The 22,874-nt window shown below is 42.0% G+C and overlaps 1 protein-coding gene across 1 annotated transcript in view; it reads left to right on the top strand.

Moving 5' to 3' along the window:
- Window positions 1-22,874, top strand: part of LOC148511544 (uncharacterized) — a 237,421-nt gene that overhangs the window by 28,585 nt on the left and 185,962 nt on the right. Inside the window, exon 2 of the mRNA XM_088442116.1 lies at window positions 6,916-6,939. Within this exon, the coding sequence (XP_088298242.1) occupies window positions 6,916-6,939 (24 nt within the window). The remainder of the gene's footprint in view (window positions 1-6,915; window positions 6,940-22,874) is intronic.

Below are 22,874 nucleotides of genomic sequence, written 5' to 3'. Positions count from 1 at the left end.
ATCTACCACTTCTGTGTGGCAATGTTTCATAGATGTGAAAAAAATATTGGGATCAGTGAGGTGATCATAAATAAAAGGGTATTGCAGTGACCGTATAGTAACTGGGTCTGAATGGATATTTTGGGACTGCTATACTGGGGAGTCACCATCTTCCTTAGATTCAATATGATTAACAATTATAGTATAAGCGCAGACCAGATGTGCTAATAATTATAAAAATGTATTAAAATTTAATAAATAATGCTAAACTTCTATCTGTATCTGTATGCAAGTTTGGTAATTCATGACACAATAAATATATATGTACAAATATGTGTACTTCTGTAATCAGTCTTAAAATAAATAAGATAAAATCAGTTAATAGATCAAATGTTATATGAACAATGTGGGTATATATAAGAATAAATTAATAATTATCAGATAAAATGGTTACAATTTAAGATAACTTTATTAAGAGTTAGTACATCAGGGCACGACAAACAGGGGGAAACAATACACTAGGATAGGGGTTGGGATGTTGAGGAAAGGGGATATGGTAAAGGAAGTTTGATTATGTTCAGTAATAGCCCACTCTTGAATACCCCTACTGGAAATACTGGTATGTCATGATAATTCCCAAATGGATATTTTGTGAGCCATACAGAAGCAAAGGTGTTGTTACTCGGGATTTGTGTTTGTAGAGTAGTATACTACAGTGCTACAGTCACCGCTGTGGGGTAATTATATAGGATTCCGTTCTCAGCTACAGCATGACACAGTGGTAAGTTAGCGGTCCCTTCCAGGTGCCTGCTGTTGCTTCATGTTGCTGCTGGGGGTCGCCGTACAACTCACATAAACTGTAGGAACACAGCCGTCACCAGGGCCGGCTCCTGACACGTTCTGTTAGTGCGGCCACACAGGGACGCCGAGTCGGGGCCGACTGAAAAAAAACCCTGCCTTCCACCCACCTGCTGCAGGTATTTTTTTATGGGGGAGGACGCAGGGAAGGAGCGGGCAGAGGGGAAGCACGGGATGGCACTGGGTGCAAAGACACCTAGCGCCGGCTCTGGCCATCACCATGACTTGTCGACATCATCCAGGGTATTCTTCATTCAGATCGCACTCCACTTTGCCATGCTGTTCCTTCAGTTGCCACACCCAGCTGGTGTCCAGCTGGGTGTGGTAACTCCGGTAAAGCAGGGATTCTGTGTAGTGTGTCCTGTGTCCAGCACTGGTTTGCGCACAAACCATTGGGTTGGGGCACCTGATTACAGAAGCCTACAGGAGGCATCTATTACATAACACTCTTCCTGCAGTATTAGCATATTTACAGACAACAGCTGTATCTGTCTGTGAATCAGGTCCTATGAAATATGTCTTAGTCCAGTGGTTCTCAAACCTGGGGGGGCGATTCAGACCCGGACGCAACGCAGCACTTTTCGCAGCTGTCAAGGGGTGGGTATGCAAAATCCATGATCGCACGGCCAGGCTTAAGGACGCCCTCTATTTCTTAGAGAGAGATGGCAGAGTGAACGCACGCAATGATGCCCACTTTTATTTCTTAGCACACGTCATCTCCAGGAAGTGTACGATTAGTCGGTAACATCGAGAGCCATCGGAGCTACACGCAGCCCTTGAGGTAGACCCTACCCCGCCGCAAGCACTGCGATCACTGCAGGCTGAAGTACAACCAGGTGACGTGTACAATGATGCCTCCATGCTAATTATGCATGCCCATGAAACGCCATTAGAACACACAGGCATGCCTGCATTCACACGTCCACACCCCCGTTTTTATAGAAAATTCCCTGACACCACCCACAAACGGCACTATCTGTCACACAAACTAGCGCTCAGTCTGTCTATTCCAATCCCACGATTCCCAATTGCAGTGACTGGCTCGCACATGCACACTGCGACACATATGCATGTGCAGAAGGGCGACTATCGGCCATAGCATGCGATTGCGGCTTAGTGACCTGGTCTGAATCAGGCCCTTGGTCCTCAGGACCCCACACAGTTCACTTTTTCCAGATCATCTAACAGATGCACAGGTGTAGTCATTACTCACTTACACATTTTAAAAGATCCACAGGAGGAGATAATGGGCCTGATTCAGAGCCGCTCGTAAGCGGCCGCTCGTTCGCTCCGAGCGATGTTTGCTCAACTGCGCATGCGTACGGATCGTTATACGCATGCGCGAACAAGTCAGTGCGGTCGAAATTCATGTGCTCGCAAAATAGCGAATGCCTGATAATTTGAGTGACAGAAAGAGGCATATGTGGGTGGTAACAGGGGAAGGTGCTTGAAAATGGGGAGTGGAGATCCGATCGCAGGCGTGCTTAAAGGTCAAAACGGGCGTTTTATGGGTGTGCATAATTAAAACAGCAGCGTCATTGAGCACGTCACTGGGTTATTTTATAGCCAGAACTGCTCGCAAAATTGTGGTAGCAAAAACCAACCACAAGAATAGCGAGCAGCTCATACCCTGGTCGATGTACTCGATTAATCTAATAAATAGCGGACATGACGTAGGATGCGAGCGGCCAGGTGGCGTAGTTTCCCAAAAAACGACCGCAAGTTTTGTTCGCTCGTTCAGACTTAGAGGCGTGAACAGACCGCAAAGAGCGAACGGTTCATTTGAATAGCCACCCCTTGTTTTAGAACGAACGACCGCAAATAGCGACCGGCTCTGAATCAGGCCCAATATATTTACTTGTGATTCTGTGAGGAGACCTGGAAAACATGCACTGTTTGGGGTCAGGAGGACCGAGAACCTGTGTCTTAGTCAATGGGCCTAATTCAGAGCTGCACACGATTGCACATGCAGTTGTGCCTTTTGCCGCAGTGCAACTACATATTTATGCTAATGCCACAGCCAGTGCCATTTATACACAGATGCCCACTGGCTGTGACACTGATCCACCTCTGCTTGTATATAGATGCATTTTCAGCCGCATTCAGTTGCACCATCCAAGTTTGTACCAGCACTGTGACAGGTGCAGTTTCTCTGTCAGAACATGGCTGCTGAGGTCAGTTGATTTGCATTTTAAGATGTACAGTAGTTCCTGACTGTGATATGTCCACATCTGGCTAGCCAATCCCCTTGTTACTATTCGGAAATGGCCACTGAAATGGCCTCTCTCTGCATCCAAATTCATTCTATGGGCCATATTCAATATGGGGCTAAAAGTCCGTTATCAGCGATAATTTATCTCCGATTACGTTATTTCCGCCAGTTTCACTTATCCCCATATTCAATTTCAAAGACTTTTCGCAGGTGCGAAAAGTCTTAGTAAAAAAATCGGATTAAGTATTCACCACTGCAGAGGTGGCAAAAAAAAGTGCAGAATTGGGGTTTGGGGGTGCAGAACAAAAAAAAATACCCTGCAGGCTTTGGAATGTCCCCTTAATGTAATCTGTGTCAAAAAAAAAAAAAAAATTCCTTAGGACACCCCAAAAATGGAACTATCATTTTGGCGGCAAAAAAAATAATGTTGGGGAACAAACTTAAAATCTAGCAAAATAGCCTGAGGGGGGGTCCCCATGTATGTGGCAAGTGTTTTCTAGAATGCGGGTGGTTGTGGCAGATGGATTTTTGAAGGGACATAAAAATATGCTTTAACCCATTTTCATGTATCCCATATTTAAAAAAAAAAAAGATAAATGCTATTCTTCACCACTTCTTCACAGACACATTTATACACATGCTGCGGATATTTAAAAACCCTGATTACCTTCAGCAGGCCAAATCGGGGGTACCCATAGTGATCCCCCATGTCAGACCATCTATTGGGGGGGGTGACAGGCTGATTTCCCCTAAAGTGACAGGACTTTATGATACTTACCTTAGCACCGGGTTCCGTTTTTGCCGGATCCTGATTGAATACGAGGATAAGCAGGCACACGCTCAATACTTTATCCCCTCCTAAAACTGCGATGATGGTGAAAAGTACGACCACTGACTTTTTGCCTCAAATTGAATATACCCCTATGTATCCTGTCTGTAAACATTGGGATGCATGTGCATACTAAAACCATCGCCCGCTAGTTTGCGGCATCGACACTGCGTGCTTCTGTGAATCGGGCCCAATATGTCTTGTTTTTCTGGACTGATTCAAAGGACTGATTTAAACATAAATAGGCAACATATTCTAACAATATAGCCTATATACTTAAGCTTCAAACGTGCATTGAAAGACAACCTTTTTATCAAATTGTACCCTTCCACCACATAACACTTTTACCAGACTGCTCACCCACCCTCCTACCTCACCATCTGTACCTTGCCTACTTCCTGCCCTCAGGTCCCCATCCACATGGTCACACCTCATGTTAACTGTCTACACTCTCCCCTAGATTGTAAGCTCCTAGGAGCAGGGTCCTCCTTCCTCCTGTTCTCACAGCCCCCTTCTGTAGCACTTCAATGACAGCCTTCACTTTCCCACCTGTATTGTGTACTGAGAATTGTGGTGTTAATTGTTACTTGTGCTCTGTTATGTTTCGGTAACTATATTGTAATGTTCTGTGTACCCTGTACTGTTGCCGTATGTATGGCGCTGCAGACCACGTGTAGTGGCTTATAAATAAAATGTAGTAATAATAACTGATATTAGATTGTCTTATTATTTTACAAATCATTATAATTCTGGTACATAAGTTGCATTAACTCACTGCAAATAACGCACCAGGACGGAGGTGCCTAGATGGTTAATGTCACTACCTCTACTAACTTTGGCCTCACATCTTTGCTAATCTCAGCCTTCCAGTTGTGTACTTGTGAGTAGCGGACATTGCAAGACCTGAAATGCCCACTTTGAATGTCTCTGGACAGTGCAAATCCACCAGTGGACTCAAACAGTCCACCGTCTACACTTATGATGCCCTATGGTTGGCGCACTGTATTCTTCTGAATTTTTTGTTATAATGGCATAAATAGCTGTGACTTTGCATTTGAGAATGCAGCTGTTTACACTGACATGCCCTGACACTCCCATAACACATGAGATGGTCTTTTTGTGCATTCAATTCAAGCCCCCTCCCAGTCATCTCCCAGGAACTCCCCTGGCTGTCTGCCACCAGCTCTATTACATGTTTCTCCATTTGCAGCCAAGATCTCTGCATACATTCAGTGGTTTGCCTGCACCATAGGAGTTTTCTCTGACTTTTTGACCAAACACAGTAGCAAATAATCACTCAACTGCACAAATATTGCCACTGTGTCCACCTCTGAAACAGGACCAGTGTCTGGAATAATGATGAGAATTGCTCACTTTTTTTCTCAAGTATCAACAATTATATTCCTTAGCCCACTATAATTGCACTTTGTTGTTCCTTGCTGGCAGACATAAAACTTGGTGGAGTTCTCAAGCTCCTTAGCCCACTCATAGTGAGATTCAGCAAGTTGAGCATTCAACTACAGTATGTCTGTCTATACACCATTGTTTTTAAACAGATGTTAAGTTAACTGACTAAAACCTATTACTCTTCACAAGACATGGATGGCAGCATCTGTCAGCCACTTGTGTCAATGACAGAGATGCTATTGGCTGTTTGTTATTCTTGTGTTGACCCGTGACATGTTTGAGACTGGGACATTATATTTCATAAATCCACCTACAATTATGACAGCACATTTCAAACTCAATTACCCTGATCCATTTATAATCATTTATATAATACTGTATATCTCACTAACTGCCCCTCTAAATTGCATACATTACACAAGAGCATTTACATCAGTCTGTTTGATATATTCCTAGAAAGCTAACCTTATAAAAAAAAGTTTCATAAGAGCTAACCTGGGTCTGTGATACATGTACCATGAAAAATCCATAGCACCCAGAAAAATAACATTTATTGAGCAATGGGTGCAATATACATGGCTACTATACGTTCTAAACACAAAATTACAACTGAAGAAAATAGATTTTGTCATTCAAACCAATCAGAACAATCATTGCCCAGCGTTTCATGCACATCGGCTTGTGATACATGTTACATTAGTATGATGCCTTCAGTCTTTTGTCAGTGGACACATTCCACATCTCTTGGGCTTTGGTAGATCTACTGTATATTGGTTCCAACTGCTGGTGCATCATTTTTACCGAATGTGCTGTAATAAAATCTTTCTTAACTAAACAAGGTAAAGTTGGAACTTGAATGTTCTTTATTGAAAAGTTAGAAATGTCCAGGTGTCAGACCCATGGTAGCATTCTCTACGTGTTGTCATCTGAACTACGACATTTCCAATGCACAATGCAAGACTAGATTTTGTTACACCTAAGCAAAACCGTTGGCTGAAGATTGGGTAAATGTTTGGGCACTGTAAAGCACCAGGGTTACAATCTAGTAGACTAGGCAGTTTAAGACACCAGCAGGCTAATTCTCAGTCACACAGAAGAATTCGAAGCTGCATCTTTTGCCACAGACATACTTATCTTAATGCTGTGGCAGATTTTGTGAATACTGAGATGCCCAATTGCACATCTTGTGGTAGTGCAAATGGTCTCTGTGCATCTTTAGACACACAATTGCATGTCAGGTGCAGTTTCTCAGTCTGAACATGGCCACTTGTGTGAGCGGTTGTGTCTTTAAATGCAGCCACTTACTGTGACACACCTGTAACACTCCCGCACCTGCTTAGCCACTACCTTGTCAAGGAGTGCCCACTAAATTCACAGACACTGTGTCTGATTCTGTTCTGCATCTCTAAGCACTAACAATCATACACAAGCCTAAAACATCAGACAACTTTGTGCGGCATCGATACTGTGTGTGACTCACAATCAAACCCCAGGTACTGTATGTAATTTACCTTGAGGGTTAAGGAAATGTAGCTAACCTTTTAGTGTCTGTTCAAAGATCATTTCTGTTTCATTTGTGAATCCAGTATTTGTACTGCTAACTAATCCCAATTTTCTTTTGTTTTTCCAGTCACTTTTTCAAAATTTACTTCAAGTGAGTATAAACCACATTGCTGCCTATGAACTGCTTATCTGAATCTTGGTATACAGAAATATACATTTTTAAATTAACATATTATTCAAAATATATGAACTCTTATCTACTTACATTAGAAAGCACTGACTATGCAGAATAGACACTTGGGAGTAAGGGGCATATGTATCATTATTCACATTAGAGATACATAATATTTAGACTTTTAACGCCTGCAATTCTGAATTAAATTTTTTCACCTTACAGTATGTACTATATCAGTGCTGTAAAAAATTTCTTTGCAAATCCCTAGTGAATGGCGCAAAACTAAAAGCAGCCTATACAATGATTCAGCATGTTAAATCTCTCAAAATTTCAATACAAAAAAGTGAACAAACAAGAAGGGAAAATGTGACTCAAAAAGAAGGCGCTAGTGAATAAAATATATGAACTATTGCGTTCCTGAAACAGCACATGTGTCCATGGTGAAAGTCTGGAGAATTCTTCCTTCTTTATCCTCCAGTGTACATAAATAGCATAAAAAACATAAAAAAAAGGAATGTGTAGTACAGTTTTAGGTCGAGTATATAAATTATTCATTGTAGAGGGTGCAGGCATACCCCAACTCACACTCAAAAGCTGTTCACACTCGTGGTACTGTCAACGTGTTTCGGCCTGTAGTAGGCCTTTATCAAGACATCTATCACATCTACTACAACTAATCTTTTTAATAATATTGCTGAAGCTTGTTGAATGGGATGCTATAGGGTACACATACTGTACAGTACTATAATTGTGTTTTGGTGCCCCACAGCTTTCCAAAAAATTGACCACTATTAGGGGATTGTGTTTAATCATTTACTTGTAGTTTGCTCTTGAAACCGCTGTACAGTATACAGTATATGACTGATACATTAGCAGATAATGAGTTCACATGAGTGTGTTACAACTGCAAATATAGTGGTGTTCACCCACCCACAGCCTTAAATAAAATTAAATTAATTCATGTTCAGTTCATACTGTACCTCCTCCACCATTCATGACAACAACTGTGAAAGCCCCTATGGGCTTGTGGTTCAGGTGACTGCTTTTCATAACAGTGATCCAGATTTCAAATCACAGCATGGTCAGCCTCAGGGACTCAGGGCTTCATTCAAAGCCGTTCGTAAGCGGCCACTCGTTCGTTCCGAGCGATGTTCGCACATCTGCCCATGCGTACGGATTGTAATACGCATGTGCGAACCAGTCAGTGCGGCCGAAAATTGTGTGCTCGCTAAATAGCGAATGCCTGCTATTTTGAGTGACAGGAGGAGGCGTATGTGGGTGGTAACAGGGGAAGGTGCTTGAAAACGGGGAGTGGAGATCAGAACGCAGGCGTGCCAAAAGGTCAAAACGGGTGTTTTAAGGGTGTGCATAATTAATACAGCAGCGTCATTGACCACATCACTTGGTTATTTTTTAGTCAGAACTGCTCGCAAGATTGCGGTAGGATAAACCAACCACAAGAATAGCGAGCAGTTCAGATGCCGTTCGATGTACTCGATTAATCTAATAAATAGCGTACATGACGTATGATGCGAGCGGCCAGGGGGCAATTTTTCCAAAATTACGACCACAAGTTTTGTTCGCTCGTTCAGACATAGAGGCGTCAACAGACTGCAAAGAGCGAACGGTTAATTTGAATAGCCACCCCCTGTTTCTGAACGAGCGAGCGCATATAGCGTCCGGCTCTGAATCAGACCCTCAGACGCAACCTCAGCTTTCAATAAGACAAGATGAATTACTGTTCACTAATGTTGCGGTTCAGTATTGAAAGCACTACATTGCTCCGCTACTCCCCCCACCCTGCAATGACACACACTCATATAGTGATGGGGTCCAGACACACATGTCGGGTTTCAGGCGTGGGGGGTTCAGGGGCTCAGATGCAACCTTATCTTTCAGTAAGACCAGATGAAATCCTATTCACTAATGTTGCAGTACTGTATTGAAGGCACTATATTGCTCCGCAACTCCCCCCACCCTGCAATGACACATACCCATACAGTGATGGGTTTCAGATGCACCCACAGCATGGTGGGTTCAGGGGCTCTGACAGGGCTTAGATGCACCCACATTTTTCAATAAGACAGGATGAATTGCTGTTCACTAATGGGGGTACTGTGCTTACATGTAATAGTATATTTTGAAAGGAAGACATATTTTTATTATTATCATTATTATAACAATAAAATCAATAAACCAATTTCAGTAAAAGGAGATGACTTCATGATCATCAGTCTTCATAGCAGCTTTTGAAAGGGATGCAAATGGTTAAAAAAAATCATGATTAGGTCACTGTGTTCACCTTCCCCCGCCCTCTCCCTAGACTACATGTTTATGAAATGCTATTGAGGTTCATTTACAACAGTGTAACTTAACTTCAGGGCTGTATCTAGGGTAGTGCGACCTGTGCCATGGCACAGGCACCGCAGAGCAGACGGCGCTGTTTGGGCCTGTCAATTTTCTGTTCATTATCATTCTCACTTGTAGCTTTCTCTTAGTGGGTGGGATGTACTAAGGTTGCGGTGACCATTCAGCCAGTCACTGCAACCTTACTAATCACATTTGTACTAACATATGCGATTAGTATCGCAAAGGACAGCTCTTGCAATAAGAGCTGTCCTTTGCGAAATAGCCGACGCCAGGTGACGGGGTCTCCGTGGGACCCCGTCCCCTCCATGCACCGGGAGCTTCCTGCTGGTCACATTTGCAGGAAGACCTGGGCTCCTCCTCCTCCTCCCTACACCCTTAAGAAGATTACAAGGAGGAGAAGGTGGATGACCCAGGAGGAGCGCGGGCCGGCGACAATGGAGTGCAGGTGAGTGGGGGCCAGTGCTGGGCAATGGCGGGGCGACGAGGTGGCAGCAAACCGTTGGGAGCGGAGTGGTAAGAAGCCCACAGGTTTTTCTGGCGTTACCCTCCGTGTTGAAAAAAGGGTGGCCAGGACTTGGTACATATGGAAATGCGGTAAAAACCCAGAAAACTGTGTTTTAACCAAATTTTTCCTTTAGTACATCCTGCCCAGTTTATCCCCAGCATCTCCTGGCCTACCCTATCTCTTCCCTGACCCGTCTCCATGAGGCCATGGCCCTTTTTCAGGTGTTATCTCCCTATTTAAAAAATAAGGGGGGGCACCAATGCTATTTCTGGCACAAGGCACCAAAAAGTCTAGTTACGGCTCTGCTTAACTTCATGGCTTTGCACTTCCCCTACCGTTCATGTCTAAACAATTGCACAAAGATACAGTAGATACAGCTAATAGTACTGACACCAGCTGTGAGCATGGACATTGCACTTCATTAATGTCCTGCACCATGTGTCATAGTGTGCATCCTGCGCTGTAATGTGTTTCCTGTGTCCTACACTCCCTGCATCCTACAGTCTGGGAAAATAGCTGCCAGGCAGAGGCTATTTCCACCATTGAGCTCCTCATTCTCCTAAAATGGTGGGACCAGCCTTTCACCAATAATAAACAGAAGGAGCAGGCTTATAAGAATGTGATATACTGGACAGACTGGACCAGGATCGGATCATCCATTCGCTCTAGTGACGCTAGAGCAATCTGGCAAACAGAGGTGACCCGCGTCTCCAGAGGCTCAGAAAGCGGTTCTTGCATAGTAAGTACAGTATTACTGTACAGTTACAGTAATTAAAGTATATAGTGATAAATCTGTTATTAAGCTATCCATATAAGACTCCATTTTGTAACAAGATGAATGATCTCTGCCTGTAAAGTTATTCATAAGCTTTGAATTGCAGAATATTATAGAGAATGATTTTTGCTAGCCTTTGAGTTTCAAAGAACCTTGAAATGTGCAGATGTTTGTCAGCCTATGTATGCTCACCTCCCTTTCTTGCTAACAATTCACTCCCTTGTTATAGATAATAATGAAATGAATACTAACAATGACTGCTGTATTGTGATGAAGTGTGAAAATACTCATGTTGCTAATGTGAGAACACTGTGCTTTATATTATTGCATGACATGTAAATATAGTCAGAAGAATCTTGAACACCATACTGACTGTGTGTTGATTCTATCTCCGGAGTATACTCTGCAACACAAGGGTCTGACATACAATAAATTAGCTTTGGCTGGTGATTACCCACAGAAGATTAATTATGATCTATCAATAGTAACATGAATAAAATGCACTACTGTGACACACTGTACTGTAGGGTGTGGGATAATGGACAGACAATTACTGACAGTGTTTAGGTCACCCCCACATGGTCGACAGGATCAACATGGACTCATGGTTGACACACTATTGGTCGACATGGGTCTTGTTTGCCATGACCCATTAACAGTAATTAGGCCGGCATAGTAATGGTCAACACAAAAAAGGTTGGCATGGTCTAAAATTTGTTATATGACCCTCAACAGAACCCTAATCCTCCCCCTGATGCTTAACCCTAACTGTCCCTTCTAGCCCCTAACCCTCTGGTAAGTACATAACCCTAACCCTCCAGTAAGTGCCTAACTCTAACCCTAACAAACCTAAACCTATCAAAAGCAGAGTCAACCCACCATATGTGTCGACAATTATTGTAGTGACCAAACGATTTTGTTGACATTTTGTCCATGTCAATGTATTTTCATGTCAACCATTAGTCCCAGTTGACCTTTGTCCCAATCAAGCTAATGCCTGTCGACTATGTGATGTCGACCTAATCAATGTCAACCTAGACAGTGTTTATCTAAAGTTCAGAACCCTGTGACATAACATGAATATGGTGCACTACAGTACTTAGTGACATGACTATTATAAGGTGCACTGCTGTGTGACATAACCTGAATAAGGGACACTACTGTGTTATGTACAGTAATGAGAATCAGTGCCATAGCTGGGGCTCACATTGCCCTGTGCCAGTGCTTGCCCCTTTATGTGTGACATTATGACATCATGTATAGGTGGCGGGGTTGCCTTCCCTTGAAACTACTGCAGTGCCTGTAGAGTCTCTCTGGCCAGCAGGTTGTGTCTGTAGCATCCAAAGTACACTAAGAGCGGCACTACTGTAGTGATTCTGACTGCAGGGTGCCATCCCAGGCACTCTGCAAGCCAGAAGCACTGGCCTTGGGGTGGTAACGATGCTGCCCACAGAGCCTCTGTGTGGAGTGGCACCACTTGCTCATACCTAGTTGCGGCCAAGACGTGAATAAGGTGCAGTATGACATAACATGAATAAGGGGCACTGTCACGGCTGCTGACACTTGAGACTCCTGGAGGGAGGCAGGCCTACTAGGCACAATAAACTGGGGTGGTCTTAGGAATTACCTTTTCATGAAACTGAGTAGCACAGGATAAAAGTAAAATAGAATGATAGTAACTCGCAACCAAAGACTGCAGCTGTGTCCTATCTCAGGTTACACCCAAACAACCGAATATACAACCTTTACACAACAGGAGATAGTGTCAATAGCGCAGTCTTTCTATATAAATATGCAAGGCAATCCCCTTTATCTCAATGTGATATTGCTTCCGGACATATTGCTTCCTTTTCACATATACTGGATGGAACTCACCATGGGAACTTAACTGACGTTCACTAAGCAATTTCTTTCACACTTTCTTATTCTTTGGAGTACATCATACTTCTAGGAGTCACTGGACACACTCACCGTTTATCCCCCTTGTGTCACACACATCAAGGTTTCTTTAAAAAAAACACTTTTCACAGAGATTTGTAAACAATAATGGTATTCTTCATAAAAAAAGATTTCTTGCTCCCAAAAGAACCATAAAAAATTGAACAACAATGGATAAAAAGTAAAATAAAAATATAAAAACAAAAAGCAGTGTGAAACTCACAGGTGGCAATGCAATGTCTGTAATTCAGTTCATATGTATATCTCAATACACTCTAAAAAATTAGAGGTATATCTCCAGCCGAAAGTAATCCATTGGAGAAAATCATATGAAGAACATCCGAAAAACAAAATTGTATCACCTGTGGTTCAGTCCCTGCTTAGAGCTCCACAATCAATGCGTTTTTTTGACACTTGGACCTTCCTCAGGATGTGGAACAAGGAGTCTGAGAAGGGCCTTATATACCCCTCTCTTATGGACAGCAATAATAAGATCGTTATCCAATAATCACAATTACATGTTAAAAAACCTCATTATAAACCCTTACATTACCATCTGTCATTCCTTACAATGTATCTCTAAACAATAAATACATAGTGAATGGATAACAGAAACTCCATTTTACAATGGTTACATAAAAACAATAAAAAACATAAGTCAGACACAATCATTGGTGATACCCAAAATGAGGGGGAAAAATCCATCCCTCTACTCCAATTGATGAATGGAACACAGTCCTCATGTTCACCATATATTCTGTATTGCCTAGCGGAAGTCCTTATTAGGTAATTTCAACACCCACATCTTACTATAATTATTGATGATTCTGGAACTGTTTCTCAAGACTCCGGACACTCAAACCCGGAAGCCGAACAACCAGCTGCTTCCTCCGTCACTCCCAACACACACATGGCAAAACCGGAAGTGATCATCTCCGTGACCGGAACTCGATGCGTGTCATGTACTGCATCCGGTGACTGAGCCGCATCAGCGGACGTGAGCTTTACGGACATCTATCCCCGCAATCTTGGCTTATAAGTTCCATCCTTCTTTCGTGTTTGTAGACAATATCCTCCATTTAGATATGGATGGATGGGTATCAGAAGGATACAGAGTGTTGCCATGTAGTAACTTATCCTAACTATTGCTAATCATCATAGCAAGGGGTCTCCTTTACGTCGAAACATAATCCATAATCATGTAATTAGAGATGGTATTACTCCAACATACATAAAAGAGAAGAAAAAGTGATAACAAAATTAGAATAATTACATACAAAACCAACACGTACACCTTTTCACATGAACCACTTAGTTTTGAATTCTATATTAAGACCTCTAGGGGTCAATGTCCTAAGTAAATACATTTGTTTAATTTCTGCTTGTGCAAGCTGTTCTTCCCTATTATCTATTCTCCAATTAACTGGGATCACTTTAATCCCACAAAATGTTGATAATTATGTGATATCACATTGGTGTCTTTGTTGGAAATGTAGTGATACACTATGTGTGCTAAGCCCTTTTTTAATATTTCTGGCATGTTCTGCCAGTCTCACTTTTAACATGCGGGTCATCCTGCCAACATATTGTGAACCACTAACACATTCCAACAAATACACACAGAATTTTGCTGTGACAGGTTATAAAATCATTGATCATATATTTTTGGTTGGTCTAGGTTGATTTATATTCCTTGATGTGAGATTCCTTACTTTTACATAGTCTACACATAATGCATTCTCCACTTCGAAAAAAAAACTTTAGATGTGTTTGTCATTATTTCTTTTGGTTTAGATGTTAAACTCTTCATGATCGCATTATGAATGTTATTGGTTTGCGATAAATAAATACTGGACATTCTTTAATATGTCCCTTTACTATCGGGTCTCTTAACAAAATATCCCAATGTTTTGAAATAATAGTCTCTACCTGTCTATGTTGACTATGACTATTTTGTAATAAAGGGTATTCCCATATACTTCTGCCTTCCACTACTACCAACATTATTAAGGATTTGATCTCTATCGAGATCTTGGGCTAGTGTAATAGCTTTTTTCACCAATTCCTCGCCATATCCCTTCTGTATAAATAGTTTACCTAAATCGGATGCTTGCAACTCGAATATTCTTCTATCAGTGCAATTATGAATAATGCGTTGAAATTTGCTGAAAGGGATACTTCTTAGCCAGTTACCATAACATGGTGATTACTGGTGAAATTAATAAATGAATTGCAGTCAGTAGGTTTCCTATAGCTTTTAGTCTTAAGTGATCCCTCATCCACGTATACAGTGAGATCCAGAAAATTAACCTCTGTCTCACTTACACAAAAGCTCAATTTAATATTATACATATAGTCGTTGAGATAGACACAAAATTGTTCCAATGACTCCCTACTTCCCTGCCAGACAAAACAAACATCGTCGATGTAGTGCATCCAGGACACCAGACTGGCACCGAACCCATGGCCACTCCACACAGATCTGTGCTCCCAGAAGGCCATGAAAACACCCACATAGCTCGGTGCCAGTCCAGTGCCCATCGCGGTACCTGGCATTTGCAAATAGAATGAATCAATAAAGTTTAATAAACCAAAAAAAGTTATTTCTGAGGACCAATCCAATACCTTCCAGTATAAAATTCTTGTGCACCTCTGTGAGGGGTTTCTGATCTAAAAAGAACTTGATAGCCTCTAATCCCAATTGGTGCTCTATAATCGTATAGAGGGATGTAACATCGGCAGTTATCAACCAATAGCCCTCCCTCCATGTAATCTATTTTAGTTTGTTTATGGTTTCTTTTGTGTCTTTAAGATATGCTGAGGGTTTTTTAACTATGGGTTGTAGAATTGAATCAATGAATTTCGAAAGATTAGAAAGTATAGAATTGGTGCCTGCGACTATAGGTCTACAGGGTGGCTTGCTGAGAGTTTTATGGATCTTTGGCAGACCATAAATGACCGGGATAGATGGTTTATCAATTTTAATGAATGATCTCTCATTCTCTTTGATCACACCCTTACTAGTGTATAACACAAGGAAGGTCTCTAATTTTTTTGAAATCCCCACACTCGGAATACCCCTTAGTCTTTTATAGGTGACAGAATCACCTAGTTGTTTAATGATCTCTGAGTTATAATCTTCAGCATTCATAATGACCACACCTCCCCCCTTATCAGCAGGCTTTATAATAGGTGTATGATGACGTCCAAAGAATAAGAAAGTATGAAAGAAATTGCTTAGTATACATCAGTTAAGTTCCCATGGTGAGTTCCATCCAGTATATGTGAAAAGGAAGAAAACCCTATGTCCGGAAGCAATATCACATTGAGATATAGGCGACTGCCTTGCATATTTATATCTCCTGTTGTGTAAAGGTTTAACATATAAGAACTAAGGTGGTAGGGAACTCCGAGTCCAGTATGAGGCTATCCCCTCAGGATGGCATTGAGGACCTTAGCCAGGGTAGAACCCTGTAGTAATGGAAATCCAGAGCAGAGCAAGCCCTGCAGAATAATATAGATCTGGGACAGGGCCGAGCCCTGTGGTGCAAGCTTGAGCCTTGTAATGCAGTGAGGTTGGAGCAGGGTAAAGCCCTGTAAGGCGATGAGATTCCAGAACAGGGTTGATCCCTGTGGTGTGGCTAGGGTTCAAATGGGGTTGAGCCCCGTGATGCGGAGAAAGTTGAAGCAGGGATGAGCCCTGTGATGCGATGAGATTCCGGAACAGGGTTGAGCCCTGCGGCGTGGCTAGAGTTCAGAGCGGGGTTGAGCACCGTGATGCAGAGAAGATTGTAGCAGGGTTGAGCCCTGTGATGTGATGAGATTTCGGAGCAGGGTTGAGCCTTGTGGCATGGCTAGGGTTTGGAGAGGGGTTGAGCCCCATGATGCAGAGCTAATACTGTATCGGTGCAGTTGACAACTGTAACAAGGATGATTTCAATATCCACAGGAACAGAAAAACAACAGGCAAAGTAAATAGTTCAGTAAAATGATGAAACCACAGTGGTGGAGCAGTAAGCAATACTTAGGCAATAGGAATGCTGGACTCTGTACTGCGGCTGGTAACTGGCATCAGAAGTTTAGCTGGAACATTAGCGGTGATATAGCAAAGTCCACAGCAACCCACAGGCACAGCAGGGATCTGGCAGGAGTCCAAGAAAGACCTGAAAGTAACGTTGCACAGACACTAAAACACAGTTAGTAAACAGACTTTATACTAGAGGTCTGTGATCCATAGGAAGTTTCAGTACATGTGACCCAAATGGAATCAGGTTTGAAATAATGAGTGATCTAGGAATCTCACAACCTGACGACACCTTGGAAACAGATGATCACTTTAACACTCTATCCCCTGAATGAGAAGCATACCAGCAAGCAGGATAGCTCCTCCAATGACCACGATGGAACTTTGGCAAAAGTAGTCTATCTTTATGTACTGAAATAATCGCAGTCCTGACAGGCACGAATGTGTGGAATCAGACAGCCCATCCCTGCCCTGTCACAGATTGTTCATGAGGTGAGTGCTTCATCATCTGTTATGAAATAACACCATAATGTACAGAAAGAGGAGAAAGTTTTGGGAGGCACTAACTACTGTGTGGCATAATGTGTATACTGTAAGGAAAATCCTTATATAATTAATATCATCTTATTGAAAGCTGTAGGTGCATCTGAGCCCCTAAACCCCACCATGCTGTTGTGCGTCTGAACCCCACCATGCTGTGGGTGCATCTGAGACTCACCACGTGCATAAGCACTCCTTCACTGTATGGTATCTGTCATTGCAGGGTAGGGGGAATTGTGAAGCAATGTAGTGAGTTCAACACAGTACCCCAACAGTAGTGAATAGATCTTCATCTTGTGTTATTGAAAGCTTTAGGTGCATCTGAGCCCCTGAACGCCACCACACTGTGTGTGTGTCTCAGACCCACCATTTGTTTCTGGACCCCTATCACTGTATGGGGTGTCTGTCATTGCAGGGTAGGGGCGCTGTGACACAATGTAGTAAGTTCAACACAGTACCCCAACAGTAGTGAACAGGAATTCATCTCATCTTATTGAAAGCTGTAGGTGGGTCTGAGCCCCTGAACCCCACCATGCTGCGTATGCGTCCAAGACCCACCATGTTTGTCTGGACCCACATCACTGTTTGGGTGTCTGTTGTTGCAGGGTAGGGGGAGTTGTCAAGCAATGTAGTGAGTTCAAGACAGTACCCCAACAGGAATTCATCTTGTCTTATTGAAAGATATAGGTGCGTCTGAGCCCCTGAACACACCACGCTGCGTGTGTGTCTGAGACCTGCCATATGAGTCTGAACCCCATCACTGTATGGGTTTCTGTCATTGTACAGTAGGGTGAGTTTTCAAGCAATGTAGTGAGCTCAACAGAGTACCCTAACAGTAGTAAACATGAATTCATATCAACTTTTTGAAAGCTTTGGGTGCATCTGAGCCCCTGAACCCCACCACACTGCGCATGTGTCTGAGACCTGCCACGTGCATCTGATCCCCATCATGATATTTGCAGGGTAGGGGAAGATGTAAAGCAATGTAATGAGTTCAACCCAGTTCCCCAACAGTACTGAACAGGATTTAATCTTGTCTTATTGAAAGCTGTGGGTGCACCTTTGAACCCCAATAACAGTCAACATTAATTCATCTTGCGCTGTTGAAAATTACTGTATTGTGCATGTCTATAGTGGCCAAGCTAAATTTCTGTGGCCTTGCATAGTCATGAAGGGTGAAACTAAAATTTAAATAAGTAATATATGCATGGAAGATAAAATAATATTGATTAAAAAATTAAATAACTCAATACCCTATTGAACCCCAGGTGAAGGTTATGTGAAGCATACACCTTTACCACTAAGCCACAGACACTTAAGATGTCACACAAGTTAAACATGGCAGTGCAGTGCAAAACTTACATAAAAAAATACAGTATATTGTAGATAAAATAATATTCATTTATATTGATTACAAAATCACATAGATCAATGCCTCTGGCTGTTTTGCACCAGATGCAGACTTGCGTCTTATTACTGTGTAATTGCGTGGGGTTAATACTGCAGTGTCCATTTTCAGTGAGACTAAAGATCCAAGCCTGTCTCAGAATCTCGTACAATAAATACTGTACAGTACAGTATGTCCGGACAGTAATTGGTGGCTGAACTACAAATACTGTATAAAGAAAATATATATTTTTAAAAAGTGCAGGACTCACACACATACTGTAATGATTTCAAATTCATTCATCTATAGCTCTCATTCCATGATGAAAACGCTGTAGTATAGTGTACAGAATCACAAGTTCTGCCAGCCAATCATCGGGCAGTGAAACAGAAAATGCACTGGCTATTTGACGCATACACAGTATAGTTTAGGAAAAGCGACACCTGGTGGACATAAAGTTGTATTACATACTATGACTTTTTCCAGTGACACAATACGTTTTCTTACGATCAACACTGAAATGTGCGACTTAAGGCGTACCATATGGAGCGAGTTGCACCTAAGGTTGCAGGTCACATAATCAGGCTCCTTTAGGGTGCCTCTTTCCATATAGCACATTGTGCCAACATCTCCCTTCTAACACTATTGCATGACAACCTTGTTGGTGTGGGTATGAGATGTTTGTCCTTACACTCACACTGTACCACAAACAGTATGAGCTGCTTGGGAAGTGGGTTGACATCTGCTGATTGCCATCCTCTGTACCCAATCCAATGGTTGCGTCTCCCTGTATCTCCCCCACAGTCTCCAGCTCTGTTGATCTAAGTAGTACTTGGACATGAGTCAACCATTGCTAAGGCTTCCATATATCTAGCTAGGACATACATTCCCCTATCTCTGATCTGGAAGTTGTCAGTGATGTCTAGTAGAACTTGGCTGTGTGCAATGGTGACGTCCCACACTGCCCTTAACATTATGAGGTTTTCCACAGTCCTGTACCACTGATTCACAGATCTTCAATGGGGCATGGGCTACTCCCATTGCTGGGGTCTCATTGTACTGGACCCTATGTCGATGTTGTTGGACAGGAGCATCTCCCATTGAGCCTGGGGGGTGTACTCATGTGTAGATAATGATCATGTTCTTTCTGTATAATGACAAATTCAGTGTAGGAGGAATAGATGTATGTGCCACTGAGGTTCTGTTTCTACAGACGGAGGTGGGTCACGTGTCTCCAATGCTTTTCAACCAGTAGGTCTTTCTCAAGGTTACATATATACTGGAGAGGGATGGCTATATGTGGTACATGCCTTAGTTCCTTTGTATTTAACTAATGTGGGAACATATGTGTACTGTCTATTCTCCTGATGTGTTATTATAGAGGATCCTAATCATGTGGGTTTAGAGTATGGATAATGTGCAGGTGAAGGGGGTGAGAGAAGGTGTGATTGGGAAAAGAAGGGGGGAGGAAAAGACTGTCTGGAGAACCAATGTGTAAGGAAAATAGTAGTGGTACATGAGGGGGATGTTACAGTTTTGTATCAGAGCAACATAATAAACACTGTACGAATGTCAATATAACATAATGATATTCAAAAGCAGTCATGTACTGTGGGCCTGATTCAGACCCGCTCGTGAGCACTGAGCGCTCGCAAGTGTGTCGATGGTGGCCCAGTGTGCATGCGCATGATGGAGCCGGCTCCGTTGTGCACATGCGTGAGACCCAGTTAGCGGCGGGCAAACCGTCGCTCCGGGTCTCGTACCAAAGGGGGCATGCTGTTGATGTTGAGTGATAGCATGCCTACTTTGGTGGGCGGGCCGGGGGAGTGGCTGCCCAAATGGAGGTGTTCCCATGTGAATACCTAACGTTTGGGGGCGGCCCCACTGACATCACAAGTGATGTCAGTGGGAGTGCTTTCAGCTCCATTTGAGCCGAATGCACTCTAAGGCTTGCGGCAACGAGACCCTACCACAAGGGTCTCGTCACAAGCCCAATGGTCGCAATGGCCTTGACCATCGCGACCATCTTCCTGGCCACTCACTATAGCTGTGGGTGGTCACCCACAGCTATGCGAGCGGCCAGGAGGCCGCTGTAAAAAAACAGAAGGCCGGCCCTGATTCAGAGTGAGCGCTCTGTCAGAACGTCCAGCTCTGAATCAGGCCCGGTATTTGCATAAACAACTATATTTAATGTAAAATGCATTCATCCCTAATTATTAAAGGGTGTATGTATTCAAAGGGTACAATGATTGTCTGGTCTTTGGAGCAGGGGTAATGAAGCTATATCAATTTATGTTTTGGGGTATGTGTGTGTGTGGAAGATGGTCTTATATGTATGGCATCATTCAGCAATATATGAACTGAGTTGGATGTCTCTACTTTATAATGTTACAGTAATATGTATGATGCATATAGCTTAGGTAAGGAAAAACATGCGTATGCATCTATATTGTAAAACTAACTTTTGTGTGTCGGACTGACGCTGCATATGTTAGAAATGGTGTGGTGAACATATTATTAAGGTATTCATCCCATTTGTTATTGTTGAATTATTGACAGATCTTAATAATGTAATATGGTTGTTTTACTCCCTTTATATGTACATAGAGAAACTGTTATGTAGGATACTAGTGTTGTATGCCCTGTTATAAGCTATAATCATGATGTGATATTGGCTGAATAAATACCTGGTGTAGCCTTTATTGAATGAGAGCTCATCCTATCTTATAAATACACTATTGTTAAATTCTATGTACAAGCCTCTTGTGGTATTTGTGTGAAGAGTGAAAATCCATTTAATTTCTTTTCTGTCCAGTATGTCCGCATGGTTCGCATCTCGCCAGTTTTTTTATAGTTGTTCTATTGCTATGAAAAACAAAGCTGAAGGGTCTGATTTTGTATACCTCTTTGAAATGTCTGGACACTGGACACGCTATGGTTATCGTAACCAATCCTAATGTTTCATAGGTGTTCATACATTCTGATTTTGAGGGGCCAATTTGTCCTGTCTATATATTCCTGACCACCTCTGCATCTGAGTAGGTATATTACACCTCTTTTCTCACATGGTGGTTGATTTTGAAAGTCTTATTCACTGTGTTGGAATGGAAATGTTTCTTTGTACTGTTATTCTGTATAGTCTTAAATCCCAAACTTGCCACAGTACTGGAATCCTTTGATACTTAGTTTCATTAATGGTTATGTGGTCTGTATGTAGGATGTTGGTGTTATATGGTTCCTTATCAGCTTCTTGTAATAATATATGCCAATGTTTTCAGAGTATTTGCTTTATTTTATTGGCTGATTTTTTTTACTGTAGATGTTCTTTTTCATCTGTAATTGTAATTTATTTCTTTTTGAGTAGCAGTTGTCTTTCTAGTGCCACCATATCGGTAAACACTTGTTCAACTAGCATAGGGTCATAGAGTTTATTGATGAATAGCTTGCTCAGTTGTTGGTGTCATGTAATCATCTAGTCTGGAACAGTTCTTCCTAATCCTCCCAAACTGACCATTTGGCATGTTAGTCAACAATGTTTTGTGATGTCCACTGGTGGAGAGTCTATAGCTGTTCACGTCCACATTTTTTTTGTATGTTTTGGTGTGCATCTTGTTTTCAGTTATGAAGATGTCAAATTCAAGAAATGCTACTTTGTCCTGACTTATGTGTTGAAAATATCAAATTCTGATTATTATTGTCAATGTTTTGTATGGTGCTCTTACAGATGAATATGTCATCAATATATATCTACTATAGGACAAGGTTCTCACCAAAGCTATGCCCACACCAAATGTGCTCTTCCTCCCACTTGCCCATGAAGAGATTAGCATGCTGTAGCTCGATGTAACCCTTGATCCTAGGGTGGTGCCTGTATTGTTGAACTAAATGTAGTTATGTTGCAGTATGAATTCTGTTATTGTCATGATGAATTCAGCCTGAGCTTGATCCATGTCTTTGTCATTCTGTATGTAGTGTCTGGTGCCATCAAGTCCTTGTGTATGATCAATAATAGTACTGTATATAATGATGTGACGTCACTAGTTGCTATCCAGTAATCCAACTTGCAATCTATGGTTTGCCCAATAATGAGTATGTCCATTGTGTCCCTAATGTATGATGGTAATTATTTAACTAGATCCTGTAAATATGTGTCTGCGTATTATGAGAGGTTGGCTATCAATGAGTTTATACCAGAAATTATTGATTGTCCTGATGGGTTTATTTGATCCTTGTGTATTTTATTGAGGTGATAACAACAGTATTACTGGATGTTCATTCTGTAGGAAGGTGTTTAATCACCTAATTAAAATAAAGAATTAAGAATAATTGGCAGCCAGATTACTGGATAGCAACTAGCAATGTCAAATCATTA

This window comes from Taudactylus pleione, unplaced genomic scaffold (assembly GCF_031769625.1).
Source record: "Taudactylus pleione unplaced genomic scaffold, aTauple2 ptg000305l, whole genome shotgun sequence".
Classification (NCBI taxonomy): Eukaryota; Metazoa; Chordata; class Amphibia; order Anura; family Myobatrachidae; genus Taudactylus; species Taudactylus pleione.
This window is presented reverse-complemented; position numbering and strand designations above follow the sequence as displayed.